Raw genomic sequence first — 18068 nt, 5'->3', positions numbered from 1 at the left:
GATGGGCGAGTTATAAATGGCTTTGGCAGAACAACCGTGCGATGGCTTTGAATCAGAAAGCAGCCGAGCCCGGTTCCTCCTCGATAGCGAGGCAGAGCTGCAGAAGGGGAGGCCTGCTTCTATCCCAAATAAAATGTCGCAGAAGGAGAAATGGGGAGCAAGCACCTTCGCGCTTCGATTACACGCCGACATCTCGCTCTGCCGTGCCCCTGCGCCCCAGTGGCACACACACACGCGGTGCAGCTCATCAGGGGCTGAGGGGTGTCTCGCTCGGGGCTGTGTCTGCATGCAGCGTTTTCCTGCATACCTCTCCGACCATCTGCCTCTCCAGTGAGAGCCCTCGGAGGCAGCACGGGTGGGAAAGAGCGAGGGACAGGAGGTTGGGGGGAGGGACGGGAAGAGAGGAGCGGGGGCTCGAGCTAACGCTCTTCTGCACGAGCAAACGCATCCGCTCTTTTTAAGAGATATTCTCTGCCTTGACAGCTGCGGCTGAAACCCTTGCCGGGATGGGCAACATCCAGCCCTCCCCGGCTGGGTGCTCTCTGTTCCAGTCTCCCACCCACCCGGGAGCACATTGTCCTGAGCCAGCCCGCAACCTGCGACATGCGAGCCCCGGCACCCAAAATCCGCCCCCCCCCAGCACCCTCCCCCCCATGACGCAGCAGGGTTCATTTACACTCTGTAGGCAAGGAATTAAAAAAATTAAAAATAATAATAATAATAATAATAAAAAAAAAAAACAACAAAGCCACAAGCACCAAAAGGCCACCCTGAGCGCAAGTCGTTTTGTGGTCTTTTTAGGCGAGAGCCCCCGCTGCCCCGCGCCCCCCCGGGACCCCAAAGGCACTCACAGCTCGGTGCATGTCGGACGTCGGCAGCAAAGCCCGGCGGATTCCAGCGCAGAGCTAAAAGAGGAGAGCCATCAGACGGCCTTTCTCAGCACTGGTTGCACAGCATACAAGATCATGTTTTGATTACAAAAGCCTCGCCTGGGCTCCCAGCCAAGAGCACTGGCTGCCTAATATACCAAGCGCAGACAGGGTTTTGAGTGCCTGTGTCCTCCTCTCCGATCTCACTCTCTTTTTAAAAGAAACACTCCCCCTTTTCCCCCCTCCTGGCTCCTTTTAACTTCCTGATGCCACAAGCCCTCGTTCAAAGTGGAGAAAGCTAGCGAACAATGAAAAATGGATCAGGCAAACAGCTTGACTTCGCTTCGTGGCCATTCATGGGGTCGTGTTATTTGTTATGCATGGCTAGCTGCACGCCTGGCAGGGAATTGTGAAAATATCTGGGGTCCTGAATGTCTTGTCAGTGCGAGTATGTGCATGAGCCTTCATGGGAAAACAAGTGCCAGACTTGCCTTTTTCTCTTTATTTTCATTATTCTCTGGGAATTATTTCCCTGTGTTAAAAAGGTGTCTTTCGTTCAGGGAGGGGGGAGAAGTGGTGCTGTGGGCTGTATGCTGTCAGCTTGACACTGTGAGTGGCAAAAAGCACAGTTAAGGGAGAAGGTCCCTCGGTAAGCCCCCACTGAAACCTGCCAAAAGGACCCCATAAGAGTCACAGAGGGGCTTTCTGAAACAGGCAGCGTTTATCTGCTCTGTCTTGGGTTGCCGCACTCAAGCCCTCATCTCTGCACTATGCCCTATCCTGTGTGCTATGCCCGCCCTCATCGCAGGCAGGTGCCTTTTCCTTCACCCTCCAGAGAGACCCAGACCTTCCAAGAGGTGAACAGGAGCTGGAAGCACACAGGGGGATATTTTGTTGCCCAAGGACTGTCCCCCACCCCAAACTTAATGAGAGTCCTGCTCTGTCTTCATGTCGTAGCGTTAAAAAAGGAGTTCCTCTGCTGCAGGTACCTATCCCCTCTAATGCTTTTGAGCAGGTCAACCCCTCACAAAATCCAGAAAGCTCAACCCCAGATCCAGCATGGTTAAAGGGAAACTTTCAAAAGACTTTGAAGAACTTTGAACCCGGCCCCTCCTCTGCACTTAACTCTAACTACTGGAGATCAGGGCTACTAAAGGAGGGGAAAGCATGGCTTAGCTAAAGTGCTTAGAGGGAAAGACTGACCCATATTAATTAGTAGCTTCTCCAATGATGAAAGGAAATTGAAGCCATTTCCCTGGCAGTGCCTCTGGATTCAGGCTTGAGGAAGGAAATGAAGACTCTCCTGTGGATGGAAACTTGGGAGAAAGACACAAGAGCCTTGCTAGAGCCCAAGTGCCCAGCAAGAGGTTTGTGATGGAGAAGCCTGTGCAGGTGTGGAGCCATGCAAAGCCCTTCCTCGCCCTGGGAACCCACCTGAGCCAGAGGGAGCTGGAAGGATGCTGCTGCCTTGGGTTTCCAGGGGAGTAGTCCCTTATGAGGACAGAGCCCATTTTTAGTTGGGCTGGGGGCCAGAGGGACAGGATCAGCCCTGGAAGATGCTGCTGGGCTGACTCAGAGAGGCAATGCTCATGGAAACACTTTTTTCCAGTGCCAGTGCCATATCCTGCAGGTACGGTGGACATGTTTCTGAGCTCGAGGAATCTGCACACACCAACAACCAGCTCCAGATTAACACAAAGACCCACTTGATTATCCCAGATACTGAAGCCAGGTTGTATGCACAGTGCAGGGTAAATGTCACGCGCAGTGGGGTCTTTTGTGCTACCCCTGGATCTCATTAGCTAACAGTGCTCTTCATGCCCAAGCTGTCAAAGCTTGAGCTAAGTGCTCACAAGCAGTTCCTACAGATTTCACGGCCATGTCATCCCGGGTCCCTGCTGTCATCGACAGTGCAGCCAAGCTCTTCCAGTGACGAGCAGGCATGGAGTGTCCCAAAATACCCTTGCCTTTGCTAATGACTCTGGCGAGTTGCAGTTTCCTCCAGGGCAGCGTCCACTGCCCTCAACACAGACAGCTGATGTTTCTCAGCTGTCCTTCACCCTGTCTGAGTGGCATAAATGAAAGACATCTACTTCTGCATCATCATCTGAGACAGATGAGAAGATGTTTTAATGCTGTGGACACAGAAACCCAAGGGCAAAAGGGGCCAATCAAGGGAGCAGCATCTGCAGCTTCAGCAGTGGGGCAGAACAGGCTGGTTTGGGGACCTGTTGGTGCTCTTGGTACTCTCACAGGATAGAAAGCAGGACCTTATAAATATGCTGATATTTGTGGGGTTATATGCATGCACATATGTTTGCTTATACATGGTGTCATGGCCAGGAAGGGCTGCAGTAACACCAGAGCTGCCCTCACCTTGAGGGCTTTCTCTGAACTGTCAAAAACTCTGCTCTTAAGTGGGTGTCATAGCTGGGAACAGTGCTGCCTTCCCATGGGATCTGTGCCTACCTCGGGATAGGGGTGATCTTCCAGGACCACCACTCCAGCTCTGGGGAGCACTGAAACCCAGAGGTCTGCCACTTGGGAAGGAGAGGAGCCAGAGCTGGTCCCCATCTGCCGTTCCAGTGAGAGGGATGTGCTGGGTATGAGACATTTCGGTGGTCCTGCAGGATCTCAGGACACTCTGAAACCTGTTCACATGAGCACCTTCACCTTGGTGGCTGAAGCACATCAGTACTGCTCTCTCAGGAAGTTGGTGGCAGCTATTTCCCAGCACGTATCAACTTGACTGAGTACTTCAGACAGCGCGTGCATGTTACATCCGTGCGTGACAGTAAGGACATTTTGAGAAAACAGCCTAATTACTCACACAGGAATTTGTCCACCACCCCCAAGGTAATCCCTGTATTGTTCTAAAATAGCCAGAAGACCTTTAATAAGCAGGATGGCCTGTTTCTGAGTTGTTTATCGTGCTCTGTCCTCTGCAGGCTGGCTTGTGCCATCTCTGAGGCCTGCTCGGCGCAGAAGCCGTGGGGCGTACCCCGTGCAGGTACCCCAGGTCGGCTCTGTGATTTCCTCTTTATGGCAGGGGGATGTATCAGCTATTGCTAACTATTGGCACCCCCTGAGGGAGCAGTCCCTGTGGTGGACAGAAGTTTGCTTTCAGAAAAGCCTGAAAGGTGGAGGAACCAAGAGGACGTGAGGAAATTTTTGCCATGGATGTGCGACATGGGCTTGGCTGACCTCCCATAAGCAGGGCCTCCAGCTGCCCAATTGGAGGCCCCGGTCTCCACTCTGGGCAAAGTTTGCTGGAGATTTTCCGGGGCAAATGAAGGACATCAGAGCAAAGACCTGTCCATTTTGTGCTCATGACTGTGAAATAATCCTTTTATCTAGCTGTGTGCTGCAGTTTCTCCCTGACCTGTTTCAGCAAAAAGAACCATCTCTGACAGCAGCCCACAATCACCCTGCTCCAGGACAGCATTCAGCAGCTTGCAGACTGTATTGCTCCACATTTTGACAGCAAGTCTGATTGTCTCTTCTCCATCTCTCTGCCTTACACAAAGGCTGAAGGAAAGAATCCGATTCCTCAATAAACCTGAACCTGACTGCCCCAAGAAGTGTTCCTGGCATCCCTTTATCAGACCTGCCACCAGTAGAAATGACCTTGGCTTGAAACCCTACTTCCTTTTTCTTTTCTGCTTCGTGAAACTCCTCCAAAGCCACTCAGTCCCATGCCGATGCTTCTCCCAAGGGCACTGCGCCCATCTTCACCTTGGCTCTCTTCCATTTTTTGCACGACCACCATTTAGTCAACAGATGGCACTCGGTAACTGCTGGGAGAAGCAGTTAGCTGTGCTTGGCAGCCAGCTGCCAAAAAGCCAACCGTAGAAGGAATTTAATTCCTGGCTTCTCCGGGAGGCTGCTTTTATATCAGGTATCGGACTGCAGATAAGCTGCATGGCCCAGTTTCAGAGGTGCTCCTCCTCAGCAAAACTAGCAGCCCCTCTCCGGGCCTGTCGGATGCAGGGAGGCATGGGAACATGCAGATTATCGAAGAAGAGGTTGATGGCAGCCTGGAGGCATCTCCCGTATCAGCCACAGAGCAAACTTCCCCGCAATAAGCAAACTCCTCCTTTGCCTGCCTTCCTCCCCCCCTGCTCAGGTCCTTTGGCCAGCTGCAACTGCAGGATAAAAAGGAGTTTGAGGCGTTTCCTCAAGCCAGACAGAAGAAAGGTCAGCATATTCCCTAGACCGGGAGGAGGGACGAGCCAGAAACTTTAAACGGGCTTTAGTTGGAGAGACTCACAGGGATCAAAGGACTGCCGGGACATTCATTTTGAAATACATCAATATGCAATGAAACCGAAAACTACCGAAGCTAGTTAAAGGATATAAGAGCAGTTTTCACATAGCCAAAGCAGTCATACCACAGAAACCTGTCAAAATGTGCAAAGCAACTGTGTACCCGTTGGAGGATGAGTTTGTCCCCTCTTTTTTCCCTCCCTGCACATCGTCCCAGCCTACAGGTTGTTGCCACACATCCTGTGGGTAAGATTTGTGCCTACCCGTGTTTAATGCCACCTTGAATAACTCACGATCTCACAACCCCACTTGACATTTTCCGCTCCTGAAAAACCTGTCGTTCTGCTGTAGGGCCTCTGAAGTAGTTGTAAGCTGAACAAAGACCAAGAGGATCTGCCCTCTTCCCACTTCCAGACATGTACAGCAGGGCCAAAAGCAGGTTTGCTGACCCCATTCACTACCCCAGCCTCCAGATGTAGGACACACAGTCGAGCCTTGGGAAGGGTGCCAAGGTGTGGAAAGTGGCCAGGACAGCCAGTCAAGCAGGTTCTTTTCATCTTTTATGAAAATGCAGTCCACGGGGAAGGCATGGAGAGTTGCAGACAGCGACTGGCTCGCCCAGGGTGAAAGCTGTCATCAGCAGGGGCCAAGGGTGGTTCCCCATTTCTGCACATGGCTTCAGCCAGGATCTAGGAGGAGGGCATGGTCAACCCAATGGCCTGTAGCTTGTGGTGCACAAGGTGCAAATGAGCAAGCCAAGAGCCAGCTTGACATGGTCGCGTGCACCTTGTGAGCTATAAAACCTCCGACTTATTTGAGACAGGACTTTGGGGCTACAACAGCAGCAACAGGACCCACTTCCAATCTAATGCAGCAAGAAAGAAATTGCAAATTCTGCTCCCATCCCATCCAAGCTCAATTAAAACCTAACAAACCATTTCACTTCTCTTTGCCAGCAGAACTCAAAAGCAAACTCTAGAGACCAACCTTAATTCCGGGGTCTAAACTGGACTGAAGACTCTTCGTGGACTCCAGTGGCGTCACATCACACTGATGCTGCATAGGTTCAGGCTGGGCTCAGCAGAGAGATGGACTTTTCTTGCGCAGGATTAAGGTGTGGAGCTGATTTGGAGAACGAGCCCAGAGAAAGTGCAAGGACCAACCTGAAAGAGGCACAGAGACGCCTGTGAAGGGAGGAGATGAAAAGGGGAGCCAAGGTGACAATTAAATATTAAAGGACCAGTTCAACAATAATTAATCCTAGGGTGGAGAGAAAGGGTGGAGGTACATGAAGCACTTGCAGACACTTGCTGTTCTATGTCTGGCTGGCCAAGTACCACACTCAAGTGTCACAAAACTCTGAAAAATGCAAATAACCCATGCTGCAGAAGGATGGAAATCGTGATCCAAGAGGGCAAATTAAAACCCAGCTGGAGACGTTGGTCCTTTTCCCAGCTATGGTCAGAATTTGAACCATATTGGCCTTGATTCTCCCCTTGCACAAGCTGAGGGTCTCAGCCTTGGCTTTCTTTCTGAAAAAAAAAAAAAAAAAAAAAAAAAGCTGATTCCTGCCATTTTTAGTAGATGCTTTTTTGTTCCTACCCTCCAGCCTTTCCATCTCTAGTGCCTGTATGTGTGACTTGCTTTGCAAAGAAGTGAGTACCTGAGGGAGCCTTCTGAGACCTTCACTTGGAACAGTGTACTTCTGGGACGAGGGCTTTCTCTGTTCCCTCTCTGGACCTGGGAACCACACTGACCATGGCTACGGCAGTGAAGTATGGCTTGCCTGAACCCGTGATGTCCCCCAACTGCCCCTCTCACTGTTTGTATCCATTAAAGACAATCCATCCATCCATCAGATCCATCCATCAGATGAAGGTAGCAGGAGCCAAATTCAAAACCACCAAAGCTTTTTTTCATATCTGTGGAACACCTTGCTGAGGGACACATGGAGGCAGAAGGTTTTCCCAGGTCCAAAAGGAGACCACACAGATATTTGGAACACAGTTCTGTGGAGGTTTCCTAACTGGGCACATCATATCGCACTCAGAGAACTCCCTGCAAAATACTTGGGGAACCATCATATGTGCTTGCCATGTACTTACTTTTCTCTGGACATCCATTTCTGGCCCCTGGGTGAGCGAGGAGGACCTTGTTTGGGAGCCTGGCCATTCTGGTGGTCCTTCTGACACTGTCCCTACAGCGTGATGGAGCAGGGCTGGGGACACATCACAGCCCAAGCACTCAGGATTAGGGTGGGCTAAAATAAGGGGGCTTAGAATTGGGTTTGTAAAAAGGAAAAAGACCCATTTCCTTTCTTCCTGGAATATTGCATTTTCTTCAGTCTCTTGAAAAGGAATTTGTTAATTTTGGCCAATTTCCTCTCCAAATGTCAACTGGTGGTTCCCTGGATGACCTTGAATCCCTGGCACTGGTGCCATCTGGACAGAAGAGTTTGGTTCTTGCTGAATCCTACTGGTCCTGTGGGGAAGAGACTGGCACGGGCAGGGATCAGCAGTTTACAGCCAGGTCTGCTAGCTTGAGCTTCCTTCCCATCACAGGGGACCATGCAGGAGCCAGACTAGCTGGAATCATGTTAGATCCAGCCATAAAGCCACTACCTGTGGTCTGAGTAGGGTTAGGGCTGTTACTGTGAAGACAAAAGGGGCAAATTCACAGCTGAACGCAGGATGAAGGCTGGGATCATGGTTAATTCCCTGGTTGTGATGGCCCTGGGCACACGATGGGTCTGGGCTGATGTTGGCTACTGTCCATGTTATACCAATGAAGGCTCAGAGGGCTAAGGAAATTACTGGTGCCAGCAGCACTAAGTAGCTTATGGGAGGAAAGTTAGCGTGGCTCAGCTCTGATCAACATTTACAGCAATGATCGGGAACAGGGCTGACAGCTCAGCCCCATGAGGACGGGACGGATCCATCCTTTGTTGGGATGTGCCAGCCCTGTGTAGGCAGGATGAGATCCTTCTGGCAGAGAGGAAAGTCTCACTGGTGCTACCTTAAACTGCCAGGATTAGGGATGTGTCTCAGAGTAGCTCTTCTGTCCTTCATTATACCTGGTACTAATCCCAGCTGCAGCTTTGATCGTCACCTTCACAGCAGTCCAGAAACCTGCCAGAGCCACCAAACGGGTTTTAGGGAAACCATCCTGCTAGGAAACCACCCCAGGAGTCTGTGCAGGAGGCAGCACGGCCCCCCATAGTCCCAGAGCCAGACAGAAGAGACTCACCAACCCCATCATCTGCCCACACCTAGACAACTCGTCTCTCTTCTTTCCTAACTAACCTGACAAAACCCAAACTTTTACCCCAGAACAGTCATTCTGAGTGAAGGGTTCAGTCCTCTACATGGAGATTCAAGGCTTCCAGTGCTCACTGGCCCAGCATTAACCATGGCACAAAGGTAATGTTAGGGTTGTGCATTGGCCACAAGGACCAAAGAGAGTGATTTATAAGGGGTTACAGCAAGGTCCATGGGGTTCTTAGAGCAAAAAGGCAAACTGAAGAGGGAGTGTTCACCAGCAATTTGTACGGGGATTGTGAAGGCTTGGGGTTACAGCTAGGGTTTGGGTTGGAGGACCAGAATGGTGAAGCCCGCCAAGAAGCTGGCCCAGTAGAGGTAAAGAGCAAATAACTCAGCTTGCTGCGATCTCCAGGCCATGATCTGAGCTGAGGCAGCAACTGAAGGTTCAGCTTTAGCCCTTCAAGTCCAGCAATGCTGAGAAGGGAGGTGGAGCTGGAAGGGATGAATCTCCTACGCCATCACCAAGCAGTGGGGTTAGATGGCTGGGATGATGCACAAAGTAAGGGTTACATGTGAGAGCAGCACAAAGGCTTTAAAGCAAGAGGAAAAAGCCAAGTTTCTTGCTCAATGCTGCCATGTTGGGGCAGCTGGTGAGTCTTTGACCATAGGGTGATAAGGGGTGCCCACGGAAGCTAAAGGAGGTGCCACTGCTTTTGGGCTGAAGGCATTGTGGTTGTCAAACATCAGAGAGAAAAGGGCTTTTACTACAGACTCACAGCATAAAATCACTTATTGGTGGAATTTAAGCACATCCTTGGCAAGACTGAAATATTCATATTTTGCAGGCATTGCAACAAAGCTTAGATTCACCAAGATAAAAAATGAAATAAAAAGCCCTTCCCATGTTAAAACTTCCTAGTCAATACCACTCTGATTTGCTGATTCATCTGATTTCTTTTTCTTGGCATGGACAGAGTCATACAGGCTGAGAATTTCTCTTGCTCATAAATCTGTTAGCACTGCCTTAACAAACCCAAATGAGGAAGGGGAGAGCAGGAACCCCTTAAATACGCCTTGCCACAACAGAAAGAGCAATATGGTCTCCCCTTTACAGAGATGGAACAGGAGGGCAGACAGTTAAATACTCCCTGGAGCTCTCAGCCAAACTTTCCTTATTGAAAAATTAGATTAGCAAGGCTGAGAGTCTCCTGGTAACTGATACCTCCTCTGTGTTTGCCGAGCGGTGATAACACGAGTCGTATCAGCCACAAAACCACGGGAACTGGCAGTGCTTGTTACCTCTTGTGAACAACACTGCTAATGAAGCAGGGAGCTCTGGGCAGAAGGGGCCTCCAGGTCAGGAGGGAGATGCCAGAGATGTGTGTGTTGGGGAAAAGCATGCTGCTGGCTTCAGACGTGGCTTTGTGGAGATATTTTGAATGCACTTTCATCTGCTGATGCAGAAGGGCTGTAGGCAAAGCAGGAAGCTTAAGTCTCTAACAATACTACAGGTAGTTGGAGATTTTTTTTTAAAATAAGATTTCTATTTTTACCAATTCCAGAAATGTCAGCTCAGGAAAACAGACTTTTTTCATGTGACCAGCTGACTCCAGTCAATCTCCTGCTTCAAAAAATCAGTATTCTGAAATCTTGGAGCTGTCCCTCTTTCTGTGTTTTCAAATCATAGCGTCCAGTTCCACAGACAGAAAAATGTGCTCGTCTCTCACCTGGGTGTTACTCAGCATCAATCAAAATCCCCCTTTTGCACAAAGCTGTGTCACTGCACAGCTTAGAGGCCCAAGGTATTGTCAGCAAATGGTGCCTCACGGTGTTCCCCTTGCTATATTTATTATCAATCCGTCCTTTTGAAAAGAAAATTTAATGTCTGAGGCCCACCGACCTGTGATACTTCCCTTTAAACAACAATTTACCTTCATCAAGCCAGGAGCAAATATGATATGAGAAAAGCAAGGTGTGCAGAGATGCAACAGATACAGCAGAAAAAATTGTGACTTGCTCCCTTCTCTGTCAGGATGGATGGTGGGAGAGTGAGTCTTAGCCATGTCCTGCTTCCTCCCACATCTTCTTACCAAGAGGTGTGCAACTCTCACTTGAGAGTTCAGGTCTTTTGGTTCTGCTGGAGTTATTTCAAAAACCCCATAAGTTCCTCATATTCTCCTTCGTGGTCTCTAGGGAGTCTGCATCTAGCTTGCTGCTTTTCTCTTGGAGCTGAGAGAACCAAAGGCTGTCTTAGCAATATGGGTCACATATTGCACTCAGCATCCTTTCCACACTTAGCAGACCGTATATGTGCTGCAAATCAGGACTGACAGCAACAGGGCAAAACTCCCATTTCTGGGTTGTGCACAGGATGTAGAGAGGGTGACTGACACTGTGCCAGGGCTTTCCTGAGGTCTCAACCCCTTCCAGATAAATGGCCCCACACCTTTTTTCATTCTTAGGGTTGACAAGGGAGTTTCCCCAATTCATTGCATTCTCAAGGCCAGATCTCCTTTCCTTCTCTTACCACCTCAGTAAGCACACAGAAACCTAAAAGCAGCCACTGACACTCCGGAGACACAGGTATCTCAGTGCTAGACTTTAATGTGCCGTGAGACACTTGGGTTTTGTGTTTTTTGCAGAATGAGGCTTGAAATGTAGGGCTCACATGTGAATCGCAGGAGCCTGGGAAGGGGACGGCTGGTTTTGAAGTGCTGGATTTTGTACAGGTATTTGGCTGCATCCTGCAGGACCATGCTGTGAAGGCTGTCTGCAAGATCCTCAGTTCCACTAAAAGTCAGTCATCATTTTCAAACCGTTTTGAAGCTAAAGAGGGTGTTATAGCAGAGACAGTTAGTCAAGACAAAAGTTGATGTCCCAGCATCTTCTCTGGCCTTCCCCAGCTGAGAACTTGTGTACCAAATCCTCCTAAGGACAGTATTTACCCGCAAAGACTAAAGCAGTCTCGGATATCTCAGGATGCCCTGGGGGAACTGGCTCACTGTCAGTCACGCTGGGAAATGGTGAGAACATATGGGCTGCTTCAGAGCAAATGTGGATTCGGTGCCAGCACAAAGCACTGCAGAAAATGGTACAATATTTTTACAGTGAGATTTTCCCTGCCAAGACAATGCTGAATTAGGTCTCCATGGGCCTCCTGCCCCTTCATCAAACTCATCACATCTCTGATTTCCTTCAGTTTGCACTGTGTTTGTGCCCAGAAACACCACCGCCGTATGCCTGGTACCTTCTCAGCCCATGGTATTGTGTCAACAGCCACTCAAAGGTTTCCAGCACTGCAGGAACCTTGTGGTCACCCTGAGAAGCAGAGAAGGGCCCTGCCTGGACCTCTCTGCCCTGTGCTTCCCTGGGCCATGCTCCAGCACACATCCTGGGCATGTGTGATGGACAGAAATAATAACTGGCTGTTCGAATTGCCCCGTGAGCCTGATTCCTCAGTCCCTTTGAAATCTTGCACCTTCTGCTGATTGATACACATTTTGCAGAGGATGCTTCCTCTTGGCACAGATAACTTTGTACAAATTTTGGAAGGTGACAGATCCTCCAAGCCCATCAGGACAGAGTGGTGTGGTGGTTTTACCCAGCTGGGCAGCTGAGCTCCACCACAACTGCTCTCTCACTCTCCTTCCTCAAAGGGAAAGGGGGAGAAACTAGAATGGAAGGGGTCAGGGGTTGAGATAATGGCAGGGAGATCATTCAACAGTTAGCATCACGGGCAAAACGGACTCAGCATAGGGAGATTAATGAAATTTATTACCTATTACTAACAAGCTAGAGCCGTGAGAAATTCAAACTAAAAACACCTTCCCCCATTCACTCTCTTCTATGTCCTCCCCCGAGCAGCACAGAGGAATGGGGAATGGGGGCTGCGGTCAGTCCCTGATGCTTCATCTCCGCCGCTCCTTCACGGTCACTCTCTGCCCCTGCTCCACGTGGGTCCCTCCCACGGGATGCCCACAGGCAGCAGCTCCTCAGGAACTGCTCCCACATGGCTCCGTACCAGGGGGTCCATCTGTCAGGAGCAAACTGCTCCAGCTCGGGTCCCCCACGGGCGGCAGCTCCCCCCAGACCCCCTGCTCCTGCGTGGGCTCCTCTCCACGGGCTGCAGCTCCGGCCCGGGGCCTGCTCCTGCGGGGGCTCTCCATGGGCCGCAGCCTCCTCCAGGCCACATCCACCTGCTCCACCGGGGGCTCCTCCATGGGCTGCAGCGTGGAGATCTGCTCCATGTGGGACCCATGGGCTGCAGGGGGACAGCCTGCTCCACCAGGGGCCTCTCCACAGGTCGCAGGAGGAGTGCTGCTACATGCCTGGAGCACCTCCTGACCTCCTGCTGCACTCGCCTTGGGGGCTGCAGGGCTGCTTCTCACCTCTTGTTCTCCCAGCTGATGTGGCACAAGAGTTGTTTTTGTTGTTGTTGTTGTTGTTGTTGTTGTTGTTTTTCTCTCTTTCTTAAATCTGCTCTCACAGAGGTGCAACCAACATGGCTTACTGGCTCAGCTCTGGGCAGCGGCAAGTTCCTTTGGAGCCAGCTAGAACTGGCCCTTATCTAACATGGGGCAGGGTCTGGGGTCTTCTCAAAGAGGCCACCCCTGCAGCCCCCCACTACCAAAACCATGACATGTAAACCTAATGCAGGTGGTCAGCAAATGACTTTGAATACAAATCGCTTTTAAAACAAACAGCAATACTCCATAGCACCCACTGGTTTCTGCCTCCAGCACGCTTTAGCTCTCCTCTCTGCTGTCCTTGCCCTGTTGGGATTTGCATGAGATTCCACGTCCACATGATGGAGAAGTGGCTGCATGACTGTGTGGTGATTTAGATTAGGGCTGTGTTTGCCCTTGATCCGGCTCTTTTCTTCTTCTCAATCACATCAGTCACGGCCCCTGGTTGAGATCAGGCTTGCCAATCACACCCTGAGCTGTACAGATATAGAAAAGCACACATAGCTGCAGCCCCTGTACTTCACAGCTTAGCCCTCTGCTTGCTCAGGTAAGTTTTTAAAGCTTTCTTCGTGAAGGGTGGGTGAGCTTGTGTGGGGGTGTGAGGAGCCGAAGAAAACAGGCACCAAATTTTGTTTTTCGATAGTTATATTTCCAAGAATTCGCAGCCTCAGTGCAACTCCAAGCCAGAAAAATGCAGTCACAGACCACTTCATCTGACTCATGTAAATGGAGTCACAAGCAGGAAAAAGACAGGCTCCAGTGAGTGTGGATGCGTGCAGAGCTGTGTGTCCTTGGGGTGCAACAGCACTACCCGTGCCGTGCTGCCGGCACAGCAAATCAGACCAGTTCTGTACAGGAAACCGAACGTGTGTCCAGGCCTTTCTCTTCAGGCACCCAGAGCTGACATTTTTGGTGTGTCAGCCTAGAAGCAAGCGGCTGTTTGGATAGATGGGTCCAAGACTCAGGTCTTGGCAATCAAACCGTGACTAAAGCACATTTCTATATCTAATTTAAGCCCTCCTGAAGTTGCAGAAAGCGGGCCTCTACATTCACCTGTAAAATAAGCTCTGTACAGTGAAGGTGAACGGGGCTTGGTTTGCTAACACAGCACCAGCAGCCCTGTGAACCTGCACTCTAGTTAAGGAAGCAATTTCACAGGCTGAGGTAACAAGGGGTTTATGAAGCAAAAGAGCCCAGGACTGCTGCTGCTGTACCCATGGAAATCTTCCAGCATGGGAGGGGACTGGCACACAGTCACTGGCTTTGAGGAGTGAAAATACCCTTGCTATTTTATTGCTACAGTGAGCACGGTAGCAGGCCAGAGTTCGAATGTAGCTGGCTGCAGATCTCGAAGATGTTTCACATTGCTTGGAAACCAGCAGCCTGCTGCAAACCGGAGCAGCGTGTGCAGCCACAGAGCAGCCACAGGCTGCACTGTAATCTCCGGCCTTGGCATGACCACGGTGACTCCAAGGGCTCCTCTGTGCAGAAATGCTCACAAATGTCATAATATGAGTGATTTTGCTGGAAAAAGCACTGTCCTCAACATTGTGGTGGGGTCATCATTGCAAGCAGTCGGGTTTGAATGTGGTTTTCCTGGGACCCAGGGTAGCACTGCAGTGAGAGGGATGGATCCTCATGCAAAGGGACTGATCCAGACCACCCTGTCTCCATCCTGCTGACAAGTCACTGTGGAAGAAAATATTCCTCTGTATGAATGTTTGGTAGGCAAGAAGGTCTCAGCTTGAAGGAATGGGCTTATGGATATCAGTTATGTCCCTAAAAGAGTTTTGGGGTCCCATCTTCTCAGCCTCCCTGTTCACTGTTGGATTTTTTCCTTGAGGGCATGAAATGTTCTCAGGATCAGCATAAGCCTACCCTACCAGAGCACAGAGATCTGCTCTACCAGTTTCAAACCAGCCAAGCACAGAGAGGCCACAGAGTGGATATGTTTTAGATGGCACCAGGCAGTGGGGACAACAACAGCTTCTGGTCGATGGGCACAAGCAGTTTCTCTGCTGCTGCAGTGCAGGGAAAAGAGCCAGGCAGATTTTGAGGAAAGGGACTCCTGGCTTCCAGAATTTCAGCCACCACAGCTGCTCACTCCCATCAGCAGGTCCAGGCAAAGGTCTAGGTGAAGCTCCTGCTCCGTGCCAGCCTCCTCCTTGGATGGGGATGGCATGGTATGAATGTAGCCGTATTTGCAGCAGCCTGCTCGCATCGGTTGCCAGAAGGACTGCAGGACTTGCTGTTTCTTTCTCTGTGCTGGCACTGGCTGCTCACAAAGCCAGACACACAGCAGAGAGGGAGGCAGCAGAACGTGGATGTCTGGCCAGAAAGGCAAGGGCTTGTTTTGGAGCATTGCTGTGCAACATGGCTGCGCCGGCTGGTGGGAATGGCTCAGCTGGGGGACAGCCACGTGCTGCGTACACAATCCTGCTGCTGGTTGTGGATCGCTGCAGTCAGGGCAGAAAAGCCCTGAGGATTTACCCTAGCTGGAAAAAGTACAGGCGCGCAGGTAATATTTCCACCTCATTTTTCTTCCCCAGGTGCTCTGGGAATCCACCTAACCGAAGAAATGGCCATTTGAAAACCCCAGGGCTCAAAGAGGATTGGGTACGCAGAAAGCACTGCTTGCTGTGCAACAGTTTTTGCGTCTGATGGGTGCTGCAGCAGCTCCCAGGTTTTCTGACATAGCAGCTGATGTAAACACAGCAGTCTGTGTTGTACAGGGAGGAGATGACCATCGCTGCTCTCTGGTCTTAAAGTCCAACCATGTGCTCGTGCTCGGCGATGTTTTTGAGAACAGGAGCTGCTTTGCATACAGCAGCTGCCTTGGCAGAGCGCATTTGGTGTTAGTCACGTACATATGTAACACCGGGGGCTGAGAAAGAGATGTCTTCAACTGCGATAAAAGCAGCTTCCTTTGTCATTCCCTTTGACAGCTGTTTTCCTTTGCCTGTGACCCCCAAAACAACCCATTATGCATTCAGGTAAGGGACCCTTCGGCTGTTATTGAGATGCTCTCAGGTTTTGCCCAACAACTGACTTTCTTCCCCAGACCACTCACAATGCTGGAATTTTCTTTTTGTCCTATTCTGAGGAAGATAAATGTCTAAATGATAGGGTCTGAAAACGACTGTCAGGCATGGGAAGCAGAGCACGTGTAGCTCCAGGCATGCTGGGCATGTATCATCTTGGCTCACTGTGCCATTCCAGGGATGCTAGGCAATGCAGGCTCTTCAACCCTATAACAAATAGTTAGTTTAGAACCACAAAATAGCCTGGCCCATGTTTCCAAAGGGGCCAAACCCCAAAGCATCTCCTAGGGAAACAAGGGCGAGAAACATGCCAAAAGACTCAACAGCAAGTTGCAAGTTCACCTCTGTAAAAAGGTGAATGGGAGCAAAAGCAGAAAGTGCGGAGCACAGGGGGGATGTCTTGTGACAGCATTGGTGGAGACAAACCGAAGTGATCCGAGCCAAAAGTCAATGCCAAGTGTCAGCAATCAGCCAGGAGACTGCAAAATGAAGCCTGTCCGAGCGTGCTCCGAGTGTGCTGGGGCACTGCGTGGGCCTCGCTGAGCCAACAGCACCCGGCGTGCGAAATGCTGAGCTCTGCTAAGGGGGTCAGGACATCACGAACCGAGCTAAATTCTGCTTGTGGAAACGCTGATTTACAGGGAAGGGAAATGAATTGTGCTAAGATAGGATGCTGTGAAATGATGCACACTGAACTGTGACAGGAATCCATTTGGAAATGCTCTCGGTCACATCTCCAGCCCATCAAAGTAAAGCCTTCTTCTGCCTTCTTAGAATTCTCTAAGGTTATGCTCAGCTTGTACTCCTAAGGATAAAGGGAGCCTTCTTGCTGACTTTAGCAGGAGAGGTAGGAGAATGTCCAAACTGTGGGAATTTATCACACGCAGCAAGTGAAATGCAGTGTTCACTTCTGACTCAGATTCTGTCCTACAAAGGAGAGCTGGAGGGGCAATGCTTTGCTTTCTATTTGTCAAAGAAATGCAAGTGGACGGTGAGCAAGGGGGTAGGAAAAGCAATAAGCTACAAAAAAAAAAAAGCTTCAAGTAAGATATGTATCAAAGCTTAAATGCAAAGTTATTTCTCTCATCTCTTTCAAAGGTCAATCAGGAGAGGTAAGAAATCTGTCTTCATTTGCAACAAATACCAATTTTGTTTGGGGAGCTCAAGCCCAGAGACAGCAGGCTTGCTGCTCTTGGATGCTCTTCGTGAAATGAGGAGTAGTTGATGGATCCCCTAAGTTTCTCAGGGGCAGCAGCAGAAAATTGCTGTCTTGGATGACAGGGTTTTTTTTGCAGCACAGCAGCTCTGTAAACCTGCCTCAGCCACCTCTTGCATCACCCCTGGTGCATCTTTATCCCATTCACCTGTCGTATATTTTCCTTCTCCTTCCCCCTTGATCTCTGCTCATCAGATTTTCTCTTTTCCACACATATCCATTACTGTCTGTCTGCTTTTTTAATATTCCTGACCCCACCTTTTTTTTTTTTTTCTGTATTTCTCTTTTTTTTTCTAGCTTTTGCTTGTTTGTTTGTTTGTTTGGTTTGTTTTTTGGCCACTTCTCTCTCTGTCCCTCTCGCTCACCTGCCTCCACCTCCCTTCGCGCTGGGGCACACTGGGGACCAGCTGGACCCTCCTGATGCCGGCAGGTCTTGGATGTGGGTTGCCATGGCAAGGAGCCAGCTCCCGCACTGCCGAAGAGTGAAAAAAAGCCAGCATGCGACGTGCCAAGCCACCACTCCAGCCCCAGCCCTGTGAAAACAGCCCCGAGAGGCAGGCGGGCAGCCCCACTGACACCTCGCACCGTGGTTAGCAGCGACCTGGTGGCACGAGCCCTGCTGTAGTCCCCGTGTAAGGGCAATTGCAAAAAAAAAAAAAATCCACGTCGAATACCTCGCAAGCCACAGAGGAATCCTGCCAAACCGTGGGAGTGAGGAAGTGTTATCGCCCCCGCTTCACAGACAAGGAGTTCACACATCGGGCTGAGCCAAACTATAAGCTGTGGGATGCGACTGTCTGTCAGAAGCGGTGGGAGGTTTGCAGTTCAGCCTCTTCCCACCCACCTTTCAGCTCCCGTGGCTTTATTATTATCCTTACTGTTGTAAGTATTATTATTTAGCATCGGGAAGAAAGAAAAGGAAACGGCACCCATGTCCTTGCCATCGCGTT

General features: G+C 50.3%; 1 protein-coding gene across 3 annotated transcripts in view; it reads right to left on the bottom strand.

Annotated features, from left to right (window-relative positions):
* Positions 1 to 1206, bottom strand: part of CCDC9B (coiled-coil domain containing 9B) — a 50440-nt gene extending 49234 nt beyond the window's left edge. Inside the window, exon 1 of one of the 3 annotated variants that reach the window (XM_080593769.1) lies at positions 852 to 1206. In XM_080593769.1, coding sequence (XP_080449895.1) covers positions 852 to 863 — 12 coding nt within the window. In that variant the 5' untranslated portion in view covers positions 864 to 1206. The remainder of the gene's footprint in view (positions 1 to 851) is intronic. The other 2 variants (XM_080593771.1, XM_080593770.1) reach the window with 2 other exon arrangements.
* Positions 1207 to 18068: the final 16862 nt, after the last annotated feature.

Source organism: Anser brachyrhynchus, assembly GCF_964034855.1.
Source record: "Anser brachyrhynchus genome assembly, chromosome: 5".
In the NCBI taxonomy this organism is placed as follows: Eukaryota; Metazoa; Chordata; class Aves; order Anseriformes; family Anatidae; genus Anser; species Anser brachyrhynchus.
Note: the sequence above shows the minus strand (reverse complement) of the source record. Positions and strands in the feature narration are given on the sequence as shown.